Genomic DNA, 15,736 nt, shown 5'->3' on the forward strand with positions numbered 1-15,736 from the left:
GCTCCTCACTGTCCAATTTCTTGTGGACCAAGACCAGTGCCTTCTTAATGATGGTTCCCCTATGTGTTTAAGTGCTGCATATGACACTTTCTTTGCCATTAATCTATCACTCTCTTCCCCTCTCCTTCTTCCTTTCTCCTGCTCCCTTCCCAATGACCTGGTTATTCCTCTTGGCTTTCCATCATGCTGATTGGCCTCTGTATACAGGTGGTGTTTCCACCTTTTTTGGCAGGGTGCATTGATGAAGTCTTTTGTGATCTGTCTGATAAGATAATCTGCACTGCCGGCATTGCCATTCCCCGCTTGATGAGCCCCATTCACTGTCTGCCCTGCTGTAGTGGTTATTGCCACTGCTATCTCTGATTGTCATCGTGCCTTGAAACATCTGAAACAGCACCCGTCTTCCACCGGTCTTATTGCCTTTAAAAGTGTTTATGCCAAAGCCCATTACTTAATCAAACATATCAAACAGGTATGTTGGGAAAACTTAGTCTCCTCTCTAGAGTCGTGTGTAGTTTCATCATGGATGTGGGTTACACTCCACACCCGCCAGGGTTGTCAGCAGCAGTAATCCATTCCAGGCACTACCCTTCCAGATGGGCTTTGTACAGATCCATTATTTACTGCGAAACACCTCGCGACCCATTTTGCAACGGCATTGGCATTAGCCTTCTATCTGGCTGCCTTCCTCCCCTGGAAAAAGTGGGCAGAAGCTTCCCATTTATGTTTTACCCCTTGTCAGGCAGAATCCTGTAATGAACTGTTTACTGAATGGAAGCTGCTTCTAGCATTCTCTTCTTCTCATGATTCAGCTCCTGACCCTAATTCCATCCACAACCAATTGTTTCAACACCTCAGTCCTCCACAACGCCATTATCTCCTCCACGTGTTTAACCATATTTTTCTCCAAGAAATTTTCTCCTCTCAGTGGAGGGACAGTATTGTGGTTCTTGTCCTTAAGCCGAGCAAGGATCCGTCGTTCCTTTATAGTACAGACCTATCAGCCTGACCAGTGTTCCATGTAAGTTACTTGAATGGATGGTGGCTCGTCAGCTCAGTTGGGTCATTGAATCTCAGAACCTTTTATCTTCTTGCCAGTGGGGCTTTCAAGAGGCATGGTCTCCGATCGATCTTTTGCTTCAATTAGAAATCGCATTTAGATAGGCCTTTTCTCAGTGGGGCCATCTTGTCACAGTTTTCTGCAATCTTTGTGAGGCCTACGACATTGCTTGGTGCCATCACATCCTCCTTGCACTTCATGAGTGGGGTCTTCGGAGCTCTCCATGACCCAGGGGAATGGCATTCCACAGGACTCAGTATTAAGTGTCCTTTCTTTCTTGATCGCTGTTAATGGACTCGTGGCCTCCGCCAGAGCGTTGATAACCACTGTTCTGTATGTGGATAATTTCTGTATTTGGACTAGCTCTTACTCAGTGGCCTCTGGAGAACAACAGCTCCAGGGTGTCATCCAGTGGGCTTCCATGTGGACACTCTCGCACAGTATTCAATTCTCTCCCCTTAAGTCAAGGGTAGTGCATTTCTGTCACCGCACTACAGCCCTTCCTGATTCGAAGCTCTAACTCAATACCCAGTGCCTGGCTCTAAATCCACTGATCATGTGGGCTATGCCTTCAAAACTTCTGTTGGCACGGAACACCATCCCTTGCCTGCCACATGTAGGGTGTTTACTGCAGAATTGATGGCCATCTTTTGGACCCTCATTTTTATTAAATAGTCCTGCCTCACCTGACTTGGTATGGACAGACTCAATGAGTTGCCTTCAGACATGGTGTTTTTCCTGCCACCCTTGGTGTCTACCATCCACAACCTTCTTGCTGATCTTGGTGATGCCGCTTGTTTGGTTGATTTCCTTTGGATTCCTTGCCACATAAGTATCTCGGGCAATGAACTTGCTGATCATCTGGCTGGGAGGGAGTGGGGGGGTCGACTACCTACCCTCCGTTCTCGCTGACCCCTCTGGCAGCAGATTTATGGCTATGCATCAGTTTTTGCTCTGTCGTGGGTTGACTCTTGGGAGGCTACCCCCTTGTCTAATAAACTTCGTGCCATCAAGGAGACTCCCATCATGTGGCATTCTTACCTCTGCCACTCCCGTTGGGAATGTCCCATCCTCTGCTGTCTTCGTATTGGCCATACTAGGCTGACCCATGCTTTTCTACCTCCGCACAATGAGCTGTGAGTGTAGCCGCATCCTGGGCCATCGCAAGGAATTTTTCATGTATGTCTAATGTTTTCCTCAAGCTGGAAACAATACATTTCTTGGTTATTGAATTTGTGGTCAGTACCTATTGATAGACGCAACAGAGCCTCCGTGTTGGTGTGTTGAGCAGTGGGCTGATAGTGGATTTCATAATGGTAATTTTCTCTAAAACAGCACCCATGAATATAATTTTTGCACTGTATTAGCTGGTAGGTTTGCTTGGGATGCTGTAAATGCAGTTAGACGCTTGTGGTTCATGACCATGTGGAATTTTGTTTCATATAAGAAAAGTCGAGGGACATCAAAGGGAAGCAGTGGTTGGGAAGGGAGTAAGACAGGGTTGTAGCCTGTCCCCGATGTTGTTCAATCTGTATATTGAGCAAGCAGTAAAGGAAACAAAAGAAAAATTCGGAGTAGGTATTAAAATTCATGGAGAAGAAATAAAAACTTTGAGGTTCGCTGATGACATTGTAATTCTGTCGGAGACAGCAAAGGACTTGGAAGAGCAGTTGAATGGAATGGACAGTGTCTTGAAAGGAGGATATAAGATGAACATCAACAAAAGCAAAACAAGGATAATGGAACGTAGTCTAATTAAGTCGGGTGATGCTGAGGGAATTAGATTAGGAAATGAGGCACTTAAAGTAGTAAAGGAGTTTTGCTATTTGGGGAGCAAAATAACTGATGATGGTCGAAGTAGAGAGGATATAAAATGTAGGCTGGCAATGGCAAGGAAAGCGTTTCTGAAGAAGAGAAATTTGTTAACATCCTGTATAGATTTAAGTGTCAGGAAGTCATTTCTGAAAGTATTCGTATGGAGTGTAGCCATGTATGGAAGTGAAACATGGACGATAAATAATTTGGACAAGAAGAGAATAGAAGCTTTCGAAATGTGGTGCTACAGAAGAATGCTGAAGATTAGATGGGTAGATCACATAACTAATGAGGAAGTATTGAATAGGATTGGGGAGAAGAGAAGTTTGTGGCACAACTTGACCAGAAGAAGGGATCGGTTGGTAGGACATGTTCTGAGGCATCAAGGGATCACCAATTTAGTATTGGAGGGCAGCGTGGAGGGTAAAAATCGTAGAGGGAGACCAAGAGATGAATACACTAAGCAGATTCAGAAGGATGTAGGTTGCAGTAGGTACTGGGAGATGAAAAAGCTTGCACAGGATAGAGTAGCATGGAGAGCTGCATCAAACCAGTCTCAGGACTGAAGACCACAACAACAACAACATAAGAAAAGCTAGAATTTTTTGATACCGTAAAGCAAAAGTAGTTGCTTCTGTTTGATTTGACTGTAATTTACGTGAGTTGCTTTTAGTGTTTTGGACATCTATGCAATCATTTGTTGAGTGCCTGAAATGTGAAGCACTCATCATAATAGATTTTGTCATCATCATTATCTTCATCTTGTACAGCTTTCCGCCACTGGCAGTGTCTGCTTTGAACACAAGTGCTTCTATTTCTCTGGTCTTCTCACTCCCATCTCTGAGCCATTATTCACACTCAGTTTTCTTCTCGCTTCCAAGTGCGTTCTTCCACTTCTTTTAATCATTTATCTCTTGTCGTTCCCAGTACCCTTTTCCCCTCCATTTTTAATCGTGCATCTTCCCAGGCATCCATGATATACTAATAACACACAAGGATTTGAGTTTCTCATTACCACTTTTGTGTCATAGCCTGACACTACTACACAGTTACTATTGCAAACGACACATCTTTTTGGAAAGAAAGACCAGACTCATACGTTGATGGCCGAACATGCAGTACAGGACGAATGTTAAGATTGCAAGCGATGTGAAATCAAATTCGTGCCAATAAGCAAAGCCAAAACCATCAAAACAGTGTCATAGTCAATTAGTTCCGAATCAAAGTCTAGGTCTAAAAAAGCGAAGTAAGAAGTTATCAGCATAACAGAGGTTTCAATGGTGAGAAAAAATTTCTGATCTAACTGCTGGACGAGGTATTTATTTCCTGCAGCAGACCAACTGACAACCACATGTGATATGTTTTCAGTGGCATCAGTACTCACAGCAGACACTGGTGGGATGATTTGCTACACGTACTGACACTGTCTACATATGCTGACACTCTCTGAGTTAGTTTTGGTATCACTGGAGTGACAGGATATTAGAGGAACTATCGGAGCATTTGCTTCAAGTTATTTAGGGTAACATAATTCTGGATCAGGATTTGAACCTCCACCCTCGAAAATGCGAGGCCAAATTCTGTGCTACCTTGTTCATTGGACATGATTTTTATCTAGTAATGCAGTAAAAGTAATACATTCTGTTGTATAGGTTGACCTCTGTTTATTAGTATAAAGAAACATGAAGTTCAGACAAATCTCGTTATTTTAATTTCTTATTATAAATAGTAGCCTACTTAAAGAAGAAAAGATACTAATAAAAATAATAAGAACATTAAGATTTGATATCATTGCTCTATAAAGTGAACTGCATCCAATTAATTAGTGATTGTTAATTACTGATTATCATTACAAACTTAGAGCCCAAGAAAACGCGAAACTTGCCAGACTACAAGATACACAGTAGTGACAAGTTGTGTTTGCAGTACCATTTATCCCCAATACACAAGTCTCCATTTACGTCCAAGCTCTGAAAACAATTATGAAATTCATGACAGAGGTTACCACATACTGCTCTTTCTTATTGTTGCATTTGCACACAATGTGCGGGAAACATTGCTGCTTAAATGCTTGTGTGTGTGTGTGTGTGTGTGTGTGTGTGTGTGTGTGTGTGTGTGTGTGTGCGTGTGTACACATCTACATCTACGTGATTACTCTGCTATTCACAATAAAGTGCCTGGCAGAGAGTTCAGTGAACTACCTTCAAGCTGTCTCTCTGCCATTCCACTCTCGAACAGCATGCATGAAAAATGAGCAATTAAATAATGTAGTAATTAGTCTAATCTGTATATTCCTAGATTCCTCATTTATCATTGGTTCTTGATACTTTGAAAGTAGGTTTTTGGTGGTTAGTCAATTCTATCCTTGTGTGTCTCCCACTTCAGATTTTCAATATTTCTGTGATGGTCTCATGTCAGTCAAATAAACCTGTGATCATTGCTTCTGCCCTTCTTGTTATGCATTCAGCATCCCCACACCTGTGGCCGAAGGGTAGCGTCCTTGACTTATACCCAAAATGTCCCGAGTCCAAGTCTGAAAAGGGAAATGCACAGATTTTGTGAGGATCAGTGAAATGAAATTCAAAGAATATGAGGATCTCTGGTCAAACAAATATAGGGTAATCTCAACAGCATAAAAATGGGATCATGGTAGTAAGGTTCATTGTGTGTAAGGATGTGCAAGGATATAAGGCAAAGAGTGACTTTCTGTGAACAGTTCAGTGATTGTACTGTTCTCTTCAGAGTTGATGACAGGCGGATGCCAAAAAATACTAATTCATTTCTTGTCTAGCATTTTGAGCATGTTGATGCAGGTTCTGCAACTATAGTGTCGATTTTCAATAAAATTCCAGCACCAATAGCACTTTAATTTTTATTTTAAAAGTTATACCAGTTTTGGCCCCCGAAGGCTGGTACCCAGTTACTATACATCAGAGGTCCTGAGAGAACATAGACTAACTCTTGGTTTTTAAAATAAAACATAAACTGCAGCTGATTCTGGCATTTTATCCACAGTAATAATTCAGTTATACATGCCGATGTCACATGTTGAAGTTGAAGAAGAGAGAGAGAAAATATATAAAGATATTGAATGAGTAATTCAGTTTGTAAAGCAAGATGAAAAATGTAATAATCTTGGGTGATTGGAACGTGAAAGTAGGGGAAGGAGTGGAAGACAGAGTTACGTGAGAATATGGGTCCAGTAGTAGGAATGCAAGAGGAGAAAGGCTTGAGTTCTGCAATAAATTTTAGCCAGTAATAGTGAATACACTGTTCAAAAATCACAAGAGTTAAAAATACACTAAGAAAAGGCCTGAACATGTGAAGACTCTAGCTGGATTACATCATGGTCAGAGAAAGATTGCAAAATCAGATACTGGATTGTAAGGTGTACCCAGGAGCAGATATAGACTGAGATCGCAATTTATTAATGTTGAAGAGTAGACTGCAGTTCTAGAGACTCATCTGGAAGACTTACTGGGAAAGAAGTGGGATACTAAAGTAATGAGGAATGATTAGCTACATTTGAAGTTCTCTGTAGCTGTAGACATTGCAGTAAGCAGTTCAGTTGAAGAGGAATGGACATCTGTAAATAGGGAAATCCCTGAACTTGTAAAAGCTGACATAGGTACAAGGTGTGAAGAAATCATGGATAAGAGAAGAAATATGTCAGCTGATCAAAGGAAATACAAAAATGTTCTGGGAAAGACATGAACAGCAGTAGAAGTCACTTAAGAATGAAATAAACAGGAAGCCATAGGTAACATTTGTTTGAAATTTCTAAAACCATTGGGGGAAATCCCAACAAAATGTGTACTCAAGTTGGTTTTTAGAATCAGTGAGACTGATCAGTCTTTCAGAAAATTACCATTGCCACAATCCTGATGATAACAAGAGCAAATAAGAGGGATAACTATTGCATGGGCATCTTAACAGGTCATGCCAGTTCTCTAACAAGAATAATACACAGAAGAATGGGAAAGAAAATTGAGGATCCATTACATGATGTTCAGTTTGTCTTGTAGAAAGATAAAGGCACCAGAGAGGCAGTTCTGACGTTCCAATTTATAATGGTAGTGAGCCATAAGAAAAATCAAGAGAGCTTCATAGGATCTGTTGACTTAAAAAAAGTGTTCGGCAATGTTAAATGGTGCAGATTCTGAGAAAAACAGGAACAATCTAGGAAAAGACAGATGGCTACTTACCATAAAGAATACACATCAAGTTGCAGACTTTTAGAAATTTCAAATGAATGTTATTTACAGCTTCCTGTTTATTTTATTCTTAAGTGACTTCTACTGTTGTTCATGTCTCTTAATTGTGCCTGTCTGCTATTTCACATGTTGTTTTTACAATAAGTAGCAATCTGCCTTTTCCTACATTTTTGATATTCCTACCTGGTGTTTCCATTGCTTGAGGAAAGTAGGAGTAAGCTAGAGGGAAAGCCAGGGTACTATACTGTATGTACAAGCACCAAGAGGAAAAAATAAGAATGGAAGACCAAGAACATTTTGCTTGGATTATAAAGGGTTTATGGCAGGGATGCAGTCTTCCGCCCTTATTGTTCAGTCTGTATGCTGAAGAAGCAAAGTCGGGAATAAAAGAAAGGTTCAAGAGTGGCATTAAAATTCAAGATAAAAGAATGTTGGTGATAAAACTTGCCAATATCATTGCTGTTTTCAGTGGAAGTGAGGAAGGATTACAGGACCTGTTGCATGGAATATGGATTAGAGTAAACTGAAGAAAGACCGAAATAATGAGGAGTAGCAGAAATTAAATTAGTGATGAACTTGACATCAAAATTGGAGACTATTAAGTAGATTAACTCAAGGAATTCTGCTATGTTTGAAGTAAAATAAAACCACGACAGACGAAGCAAGGACACAAAAACTAGACTATCACAGGCAAAGAGGGCATTCATTCTTGGCCAAAAGAAGTCTGTTAGTATCAAACATATCCCTTAACATGAGAAAGAAATTTCTGAGAATGTACATTTGGAGTGCAGCATAGTACGGTGGAAAATGAGATACAAGGAGAATCAAAGTGTTTGATACCTGGTGCTGTAGGTGAATGTAATGGGGTGATGACATAAGGAATGCTTTAGTTCTCTGCTGAATACATGAAGGAAGGAACAAGCAGAAAACAGTGACAAAAAGGAGGGACAGTGCAGTAGGATACATTTTAATATATTAGGGGTAACTTCCATCGTACTAGAACTGTAGAGGGTAAAAATTGTAGGGAAAGACAGAGATTAGTACACAACTAGCAAATAATTGAGAATGTAGGGTGTAAGGGGCTACTCTGAGATGATGAGATTGGCGCAATTGAAGAATTTACAGTGGGCCACATCAAACTCCTCTGAAGATTAGTGACTTTGTTAGTCTCATTCATTATGCCCTACACAATCAGAAGCTTGATATTAAATGAATATATACATTTCTATTCAGCATACCAAACAAGCCAAGTGAGGCAGTGCAGGTGGACTCACATTTGGGACAATGGTGGTTTAAATCCATCCCGCTATTCAAAATTAGGTTTTATGCGGTTTACCTAAGTTATTTATTGTTGCTACAAAGAAGATATGGCCGATTTCTTTCCTCATTCTTTCCAAATCTGAGCTTGTGTCCCATCCCTAATGACCTCATCCATCCTTTCTTTTGTTGAAATAAACTTTTCAGATGTTCCATAAGTTAACTCATTCTCTCTTCCTCTGGAACGGAAAGGAATTTTTTGGGGGTCGTAAAGTTAATATTATTGTATGATTTGTCACCAGGCAGATTAATTACCTGCTTTAGATGCCCTAAATCACCAGTGAGGCTGACCGTGTACATGAGAAAGATTAATTAACATTATCTGTTGTCTTTATTCACTTCTGTGTAAACAGGAGGCAGCTGATAATTACTGTGCCCAATTCATTTGAATGTAAGCACAGGGCTTAGCACATTGGACTTGTCTTCAGGATTACAGTGGTTCAAATTCCCACCTAGCAATCCAGATTTAGGTTTTCCATGATTTCTCTGAACCGCTTAAGACAAATGGCAGGATGGTTCCGTGAAAAGGGCACAGCCAATTTATTTCCTCATTCCTCTGTAATCCAAGCATTTGCTTTGGATCTGATGAACTTATCAGCAGGATGTTAACCTCTCATCTTCTTTTTATTCCCATTTTTTTTCAATTGAACATATCGAAAGAGTTTACTGGCACGATTGACTATAAGAAATTAAGTTAGACTACTTTATGAAAAAACATAAAACGTAATACAAGAGTGGGAGAACAGATGTTCTTACATTTGGGTCATGAATCTATAAAAATGGATTATTAGTCTTCCATTGTGCAAGGAGAAATTTGTAACTTCAGGTTGAACCCTTTTTTGCTACGCATAGATAATTGTTGTTGGAACTTATATTCCTCTCTTTGAGAAGCAATCAAAGAAATGTAATGTTACCCTCATTTCCACTTCAATAAATAATGTGCATAATGTGTATCTATAGTTTAATGAAAGTATTTCATCGGTTTACTGATGCGTCAAGTGACTAATCGTAGAAAGGCTTTGTTTCATTTACAGGTCATCAAAAATTTGCACATACGTACTTGGTACATGAATTGCGAAAATGTCTCCTTAGGCATGATTGGTATGGAGCATGTAAAATCCTGCTTGTGCTGGTAGATGGACCTAAATATCTTTCCACAATTATTTGGAGGGTACAGCAAAGTAAAATATTTCTTTCTTTAAATACTATACATTAGCATTTCTGAAACATTTACTCATCTTTCCAATTTCTTTTCCAGTCGTGCATTCTAGTTTTGAAGAACCATCCAATGTCATCATCTGACATGCTGAAAGATTTTGTCCGGTAAGTTAAAACAAATATAAATTATAAAAATAGCAGTAGGCAAACAGTTACTTATACTGAATACTAGTGCAGTTAAAAGGTCGGGAACTGTACTAGTTTTCTGTTGATCTACTGATATTAGGAAGATCAGAGCTAGTGTGATTTCCTGACCTTTCAGATGTGCCTTTTTGCTAGCTATCACTCATTGTGCAAGTGAATGGTTATGTGCCTTCATTTTTCATTTACTATTGGGTGTTTCTATCCTAGAATATTCTTACCATAGAGCACCAATGTGAATAATTTGTGCAGAAGTATGTTACATTAACTACAGCTTCAATTTCTTCTTTTTCAGAATGAGTTCAGGATCTGAGGAACTGGATATGCTATACTGTTTTAAATGCTGACCAGGAGCCAAATATTTTGGTCCATATAGTGAATAGCAATAGTTTTGAATGTGTAAATGAGAAATGATGGTTGATGATGTTTTGTAACTGAGTCAGAGCAGAACTTTTGCCTGCTGTAAATACATTTCTGTATAAAATATTTATCATTTTGTTTGATTTTATCACAGCAAACTGATAGTTAAGTTAACAGTTCAGTATTGAGTAATAATATCTCGTAGTGCACCAAATCCCCTATGTTACTTCAGATATTGATGAAAGACATCCAACATTTGTGATACCTGTCCAGTTCCCTCCTTAATGTGTAGGGTGCACACTTCAGATGTGCATTGGTCACTGGCTGACCCCAAAGTCAAGACCCCACACGACATCACTCAAATTGTGCATTCGTTAGTGAAGAGAACACATTGTCATTGATCCCGGTTACATTTCAGATATTTTCTTGCACTGTGATGCTGAGGGTATGTACTGTTATTTGTAATGGATGCCTCGAGGCTATTTGCTCATGCAAAAATGATTGTGTGCTGTCTGGTTCAACACGGACCTCTCAGTTGCCTCCAGAAAGGTAGCACACAGTTCTATTACATTCTCTTTGTGATACCTACAAGCTATTAATTTGTAGGGAATGTAATCCCAACTAGTTTTGATGACTGTGAACAATCACTAGAAGGCAAATCTTCAGTGTTTTGTGTCTCACGATACTGGTTTGATGTTTGAATGGCATTACCGTGATGTACTACAATTTGAGAGACAATTTCCTGTAGTGACAGTCCTTTTTGCCATAAAGAAAAAATGCATGAATGGCCCAAGCCTGAAGTGAGCCTTCAGGTGGTCTCACACGGTAATCATAAAGACTGCCTTAACAAAACGTTATGGAATATAAAAATTACAGTGCAACAGTTGTTCTGCACTATACAGGAAGAACTTTCTATTCACACTTCAGATTGTACACTGATGCTTTCAGGCTCAACCACTTATCAGTCCACAGCTGCTAACTGTGTATTCCTGAACAGACATGCACTGCATTACGTACACAAGTTTAACTGCAAAGAAAACAGCAGAAAAAAGCTTGATCTGTTAGAACAACTAGAAAAACTGCTACACAGAAAAAAGATTCCTGGAAACATGTTAAAACACTGGACGGCATCTGATTCTTGCTCCTACTGTGCGTAGAAATTCATTGTTGACATTGCACTTCCTGCCCCATTGTTAATCATGTAGACGACACAAGGAAGGGTCTCTGAATGCTGCTACCATATAGTGTTTTAATTCTGAATTATCTGGACTTCACGACAGAGCTATGTATGTTGCTGCTCTATGGTGAGTCCCACACTGCTTTCGTCTGTTACTTGTATCTTCATTGGCCCACTTCTCACACACTATGTAGGTTTGACTGGGCAAATTTCAATAATAATTTTGTTTTCAAATCTCTGGAACTAGGTCTATTACAGGGATATGAACCATGAGGCAAAGGGTTCGGAGCAAGGGTTGAGTAGGGATGGACAAGGATATTGTGTAGGTTCAGTGGGCGGTGGAATACTGCTGCGGTAGGGGAGGAAATGACAGTGGGTAGAACATTCCTCACTTCAGGGCACGACAAGAGTACTTGAAACCCTGGCAAAGAATGTGACACAGTTGCTACAGTCCCTCCTCTGTGGCCAGATGTTGGGACTTTGGGACATCATTGGTTACTGGAGAGACAGGGCATGGGTGGCCTGTTTCTGTACAAGGTTTGGAGTGGAAGTACAGTCTGTAAATGACTCCATGATAGCCTTGGTATACTTTGAGAGGGACTACTTGTCACTACAGATGCAGTGGCCATGGGTGGTTAGGCTGTATTGGATGGACATCTTGGTAAGATATGTGTGGCAGCCGTTGAAGTGGAAGCATTGCTGGTAGTTGGTAGATTTGATATAGATGGAGGTACTGATGTAGCCATCTTAAGAGATGGAGGTGACCATCATGGAAGGTGGCCTCTTGTTTTTTTTATGAGGACCAGGTGAAGCAAATAGGGAAGAAAGTGTCGAGGTTCCGGAGGAATGTTAACAGGGTGCCATCAGCCTCATTCCAGATTAGGAAAATATCATCAATGAATCTGAACCATGAGGGTTCTGGGATTCTAGGTGGTTAGGAAAGATTACTCTAAATGACCCATGAATAAGTTGCCAAAGGATGGTGCCTTGCAAGTGCTCGTTGCTGTACCACAGATTTGTTTGTAGGCGATGCCTTTAAAGGAGAAGTAATCGGGGCTGAAGCTGTATTTGGTTATAGTGACCAGGAAGAAGGTTGTAGGCTTGGAATTAGCTGAATGTTGGGAAAGGTAGTGAAAAGGCCATGAGCATTGAGGATGATAGAGTAGAGGAAGGTGGCATTGATAGGGAAGAGCAGGAACTGTGAAGAGTCAGTGGAGGAAATAGTTGATGTCTTTTTATGTAGGAGGGTAGGTGGCGGGTAACAGGCTGAAGGTGTTTGTCCACGAGAGCAGAGATTCTCTGTGGGGGCTACAGAAACCAGTCACAGTGGGGCATCCTGGGTGGTTGGGTTTATGGACTTTGGGAAGCATGTAGTAGGAGAGAGAGAGAGGAGAGAGAGAGAGAGAGAGAGAGAGAGAGAGAGAGAGAGAGAGAGAGAGTCTCAGCTATTATATACTGAGCGTGGACTTAATGATCAGAGAATTCTAAGCAGAGAGAGCTGTAAGTGGAATCTCAATACTGACAAGAACAACCAATTTCTTAAAATAAAATCCATGAATATCTTCCTCAGAATAATGTTCTTCAGACATAACCAGCTTTGTAAGCTGTTACAGGCACTTCCAACTATACAATTTTATACTGTCCTTTGGAATGTCACAAGTGGGTAGTTTGGGATTATGATGTGTTCCACTCCATGTTCTATCTGCCACTCGGTGGATAAGTGTACCGGCTTTTACCTTTGAAATATTTTCAGGTTGCTGTTCTTGAGGTTAATTTGTGTAGTGGACCTGCTTTACAGTGCCACTAGACCAAGTCGCGTGACTACTTCACTTTTTACGGTCATGCGGGTGCTGAAAGAGAGTTGTAATCTATTCAAAGTACTAAATTATGTAAACAGTTTTGCAACACCTCTTCTGTATTGTAATTGCAATGTCTCCACTGTACCATCAGTTTTACAGCCATTGGTAATACAGATCTCATAAATTTGTAGCTCACAGTAGAGGTATTACTGTACTGCTTTGATATTCGAGGGAGCCCAAGAAAAGAATAGTGTTTCTCATTTATTCTTCTTTTTTTTCCCCTCGCATTTACTTTATTGCCAGCACTCTTTTCTCCATGACTTCCTAGGCACAGCCAAGCTGCAATGCCAAAACATAAGTGAGCCTCTGTAGCAGGTGGAGACGTGCATACATCATCACACTGCATCAGTATTCTGGGCTGACTTCTTTTGCATCAATCTGCAAATACAGCAGATCAGAGCATATACAGTGGGATGTCCCATACTCAACAATTACCTAAACAACGTTTCAGGTTTCCACGAACATCTTTAGTGGGCCTAAGTGGATCATGTTATTCCACACAATCACCATGTTACACCAAATATGCCCCTACTGAGTTGAAAGATGTCATGTAACCCAACTTAACTTGACTGGTCACAACATTGCATACCATTAAAATTTATTGACTAAATAACAAGAGGTTCCATTGTCATTAAATTATCTTTACTATCTGCACTTAAATTTCCTTATGACAGCACAGATTTTTATTTATGAAAAATATCAATGACTTATTTCAGCTTGCTTGGACAAAAAATAGTTATGCTTCATTTAAAATACTGGTGTATGCCTGTTCAGTCATAGCATTGTTCAATAATTCTGTAATCTAGTAAATGACATTCACATTTTTGCTCTATTTGTATGGGATTTCCTTTTATACCATCATCCATCCATTTTATATATACATTGTTTCCTTTTCTTAGATAAGAAAATGAGAGATATCTGCACTGTTTGATCAGGCCATATGATTATTACTTTATGTTTACTCAAAGGTAACTGCGTTTACCTTGCTTTTAAATCACTTATCACTACAGCATAAGTTTCACAAATTTATTAAGACAAAAAATGTCTAGGTCCATGTTTAGCACAAGGAGTTACATGCTGGCATTTTAGTTTACACCACTCTCTGCAGTTTCAAATGTCATACCTGTGGGAAGTCAAAAATGTGCAGAAACATAAATGCATAGAATAATCAATGCTCAGATAAGTCTATTATCCTTTAACTATTTTGGAGACTACTTGAACAGTGCGAGTAACACTCACCGTAGATCCTCCTCTTGTAAGAGCTACGCTCCCACTTTCTCATATGGGCAGGTGCTGTGTACGTACCTTGCTATATTTTTTTGATGAGAGTGTCCCTTTGTTTAACTGTCTACGCAAAATGGTTCAGGTCATTCTGTCAGTGGATTCACCTGACCAAGGATTAGACCATCACTTCCACGGGTTCAGCTATCCTTCTCCTCTTCAATACCTTCATGAAATTGGGAACACCCCATCTTAAATCTTTAACAGTATGCAGAGCCTCTGACCCCTATCCTTATACACAGTCCAGTCACATGTGACCACCACCATGTTCAGCATCAGTGTGCAATAACCACTCAGAGAAAGGTTGCAATACTGGTGGTTGAAGATACACAAAGTATGCCAGGGGGATGCCGGAAAACAGTGAAGTCATTACCATAATGTGGAAATGGAGCGATTTATCTGATGTCCAAAAGGGCGTGATCACTAGCTTTCGGGAAAAGGATAGAAGCATTTGTGAAACAGCTGAGTTTGTAAATTTTTCACATGTTGCCATGGTTAAAGCATACTGTATATGGCAAAATGGCACTATCGAAAACCAGTGCTGAGGCCACAGATGAGAGGAGTGAACACAGCAGCATACAGGTGAATAGATGTGCAGCTGTTGAGCATCTGACCACCCAGATGAACAAAAAGGCTATCAACAGTACTCAGTGACCATTCAGTGAGCTGACTGCTCTTCACAGTCAACGAAGGGTGGAATTTGCTTGCCAGTACCGTAACTGGACATCCACTGAGTGGCAACTGGTGCCCTTTTCAGATGAATCACTTTTTATACCTTATGAGACAGATGGCTAAGCAAACACCCTGCAGCAATTGTTGGAAGAGTCCAGGCTGTAGGAGGAAACATTTTGGCCTGGGAAGTGTTTTCGTGGCATTACCTGGGTGATCTCATCATACTTGAAGGTGCAGTGGATCAAGACAAATATGCAAATATATGAGGACCATCATACAATGTAAACTTTCACGGCCGGTATTGTCTTCACTTAAAACTTCTTTGTGTAGATAACGTTATCTACACAAAGATTCAAACCACCACCCTAGATAAAAAAGAGGTGTAATGAAAACTTTGGTAGACAGGGCACACAAACTTTGTGAACCTGTTTATTCAAAAGATGAGACTGAACATCTACACTCAACTTTCGTGAAGAATGGCTATTCTAGCAAGGATATAGATCGAGCACTTCGCTCTAGGCCGAGAATCAGGAGTAACGACGAACAACAGTCGTCCGTGGGCAAAGTTTTTCTTCCGTTAATTAGCAAGGTCACAGATCGCATTGGGAAAGTTTTAGGCAAG

The 15,736-nt window shown here is 40.2% G+C and overlaps 1 protein-coding gene across 2 annotated transcripts in view; it reads left to right on the forward strand.

Annotated features, from left to right (window-relative positions):
• Window positions 1-10,251, forward strand: part of LOC126416743 (uncharacterized) — a 35,797-nt gene extending 25,546 nt beyond the window's left edge. The window contains exons 3-5 of one of the 2 annotated variants that reach the window (XM_050084579.1): window positions 9,441-9,587; window positions 9,665-9,729; window positions 10,061-10,251. In XM_050084579.1, coding sequence (XP_049940536.1) covers window positions 9,441-9,587; window positions 9,665-9,708 — 191 coding nt within the window. In that variant the 3' untranslated portion in view covers window positions 9,709-9,729; window positions 10,061-10,251. The remainder of the gene's footprint in view (window positions 1-9,440; window positions 9,588-9,664; window positions 9,730-10,060) is intronic. The other variant, XM_050084578.1, reaches the window with a different exon arrangement.
• The last annotated feature ends 5,485 nt before the right edge of the window (window positions 10,252-15,736 follow it).

Source organism: Schistocerca serialis, chromosome 8 (genome assembly GCF_023864345.2).
Source record: "Schistocerca serialis cubense isolate TAMUIC-IGC-003099 chromosome 8, iqSchSeri2.2, whole genome shotgun sequence".
Lineage (NCBI taxonomy): Eukaryota > Metazoa > Arthropoda > Insecta > Orthoptera > Acrididae > Schistocerca > Schistocerca serialis.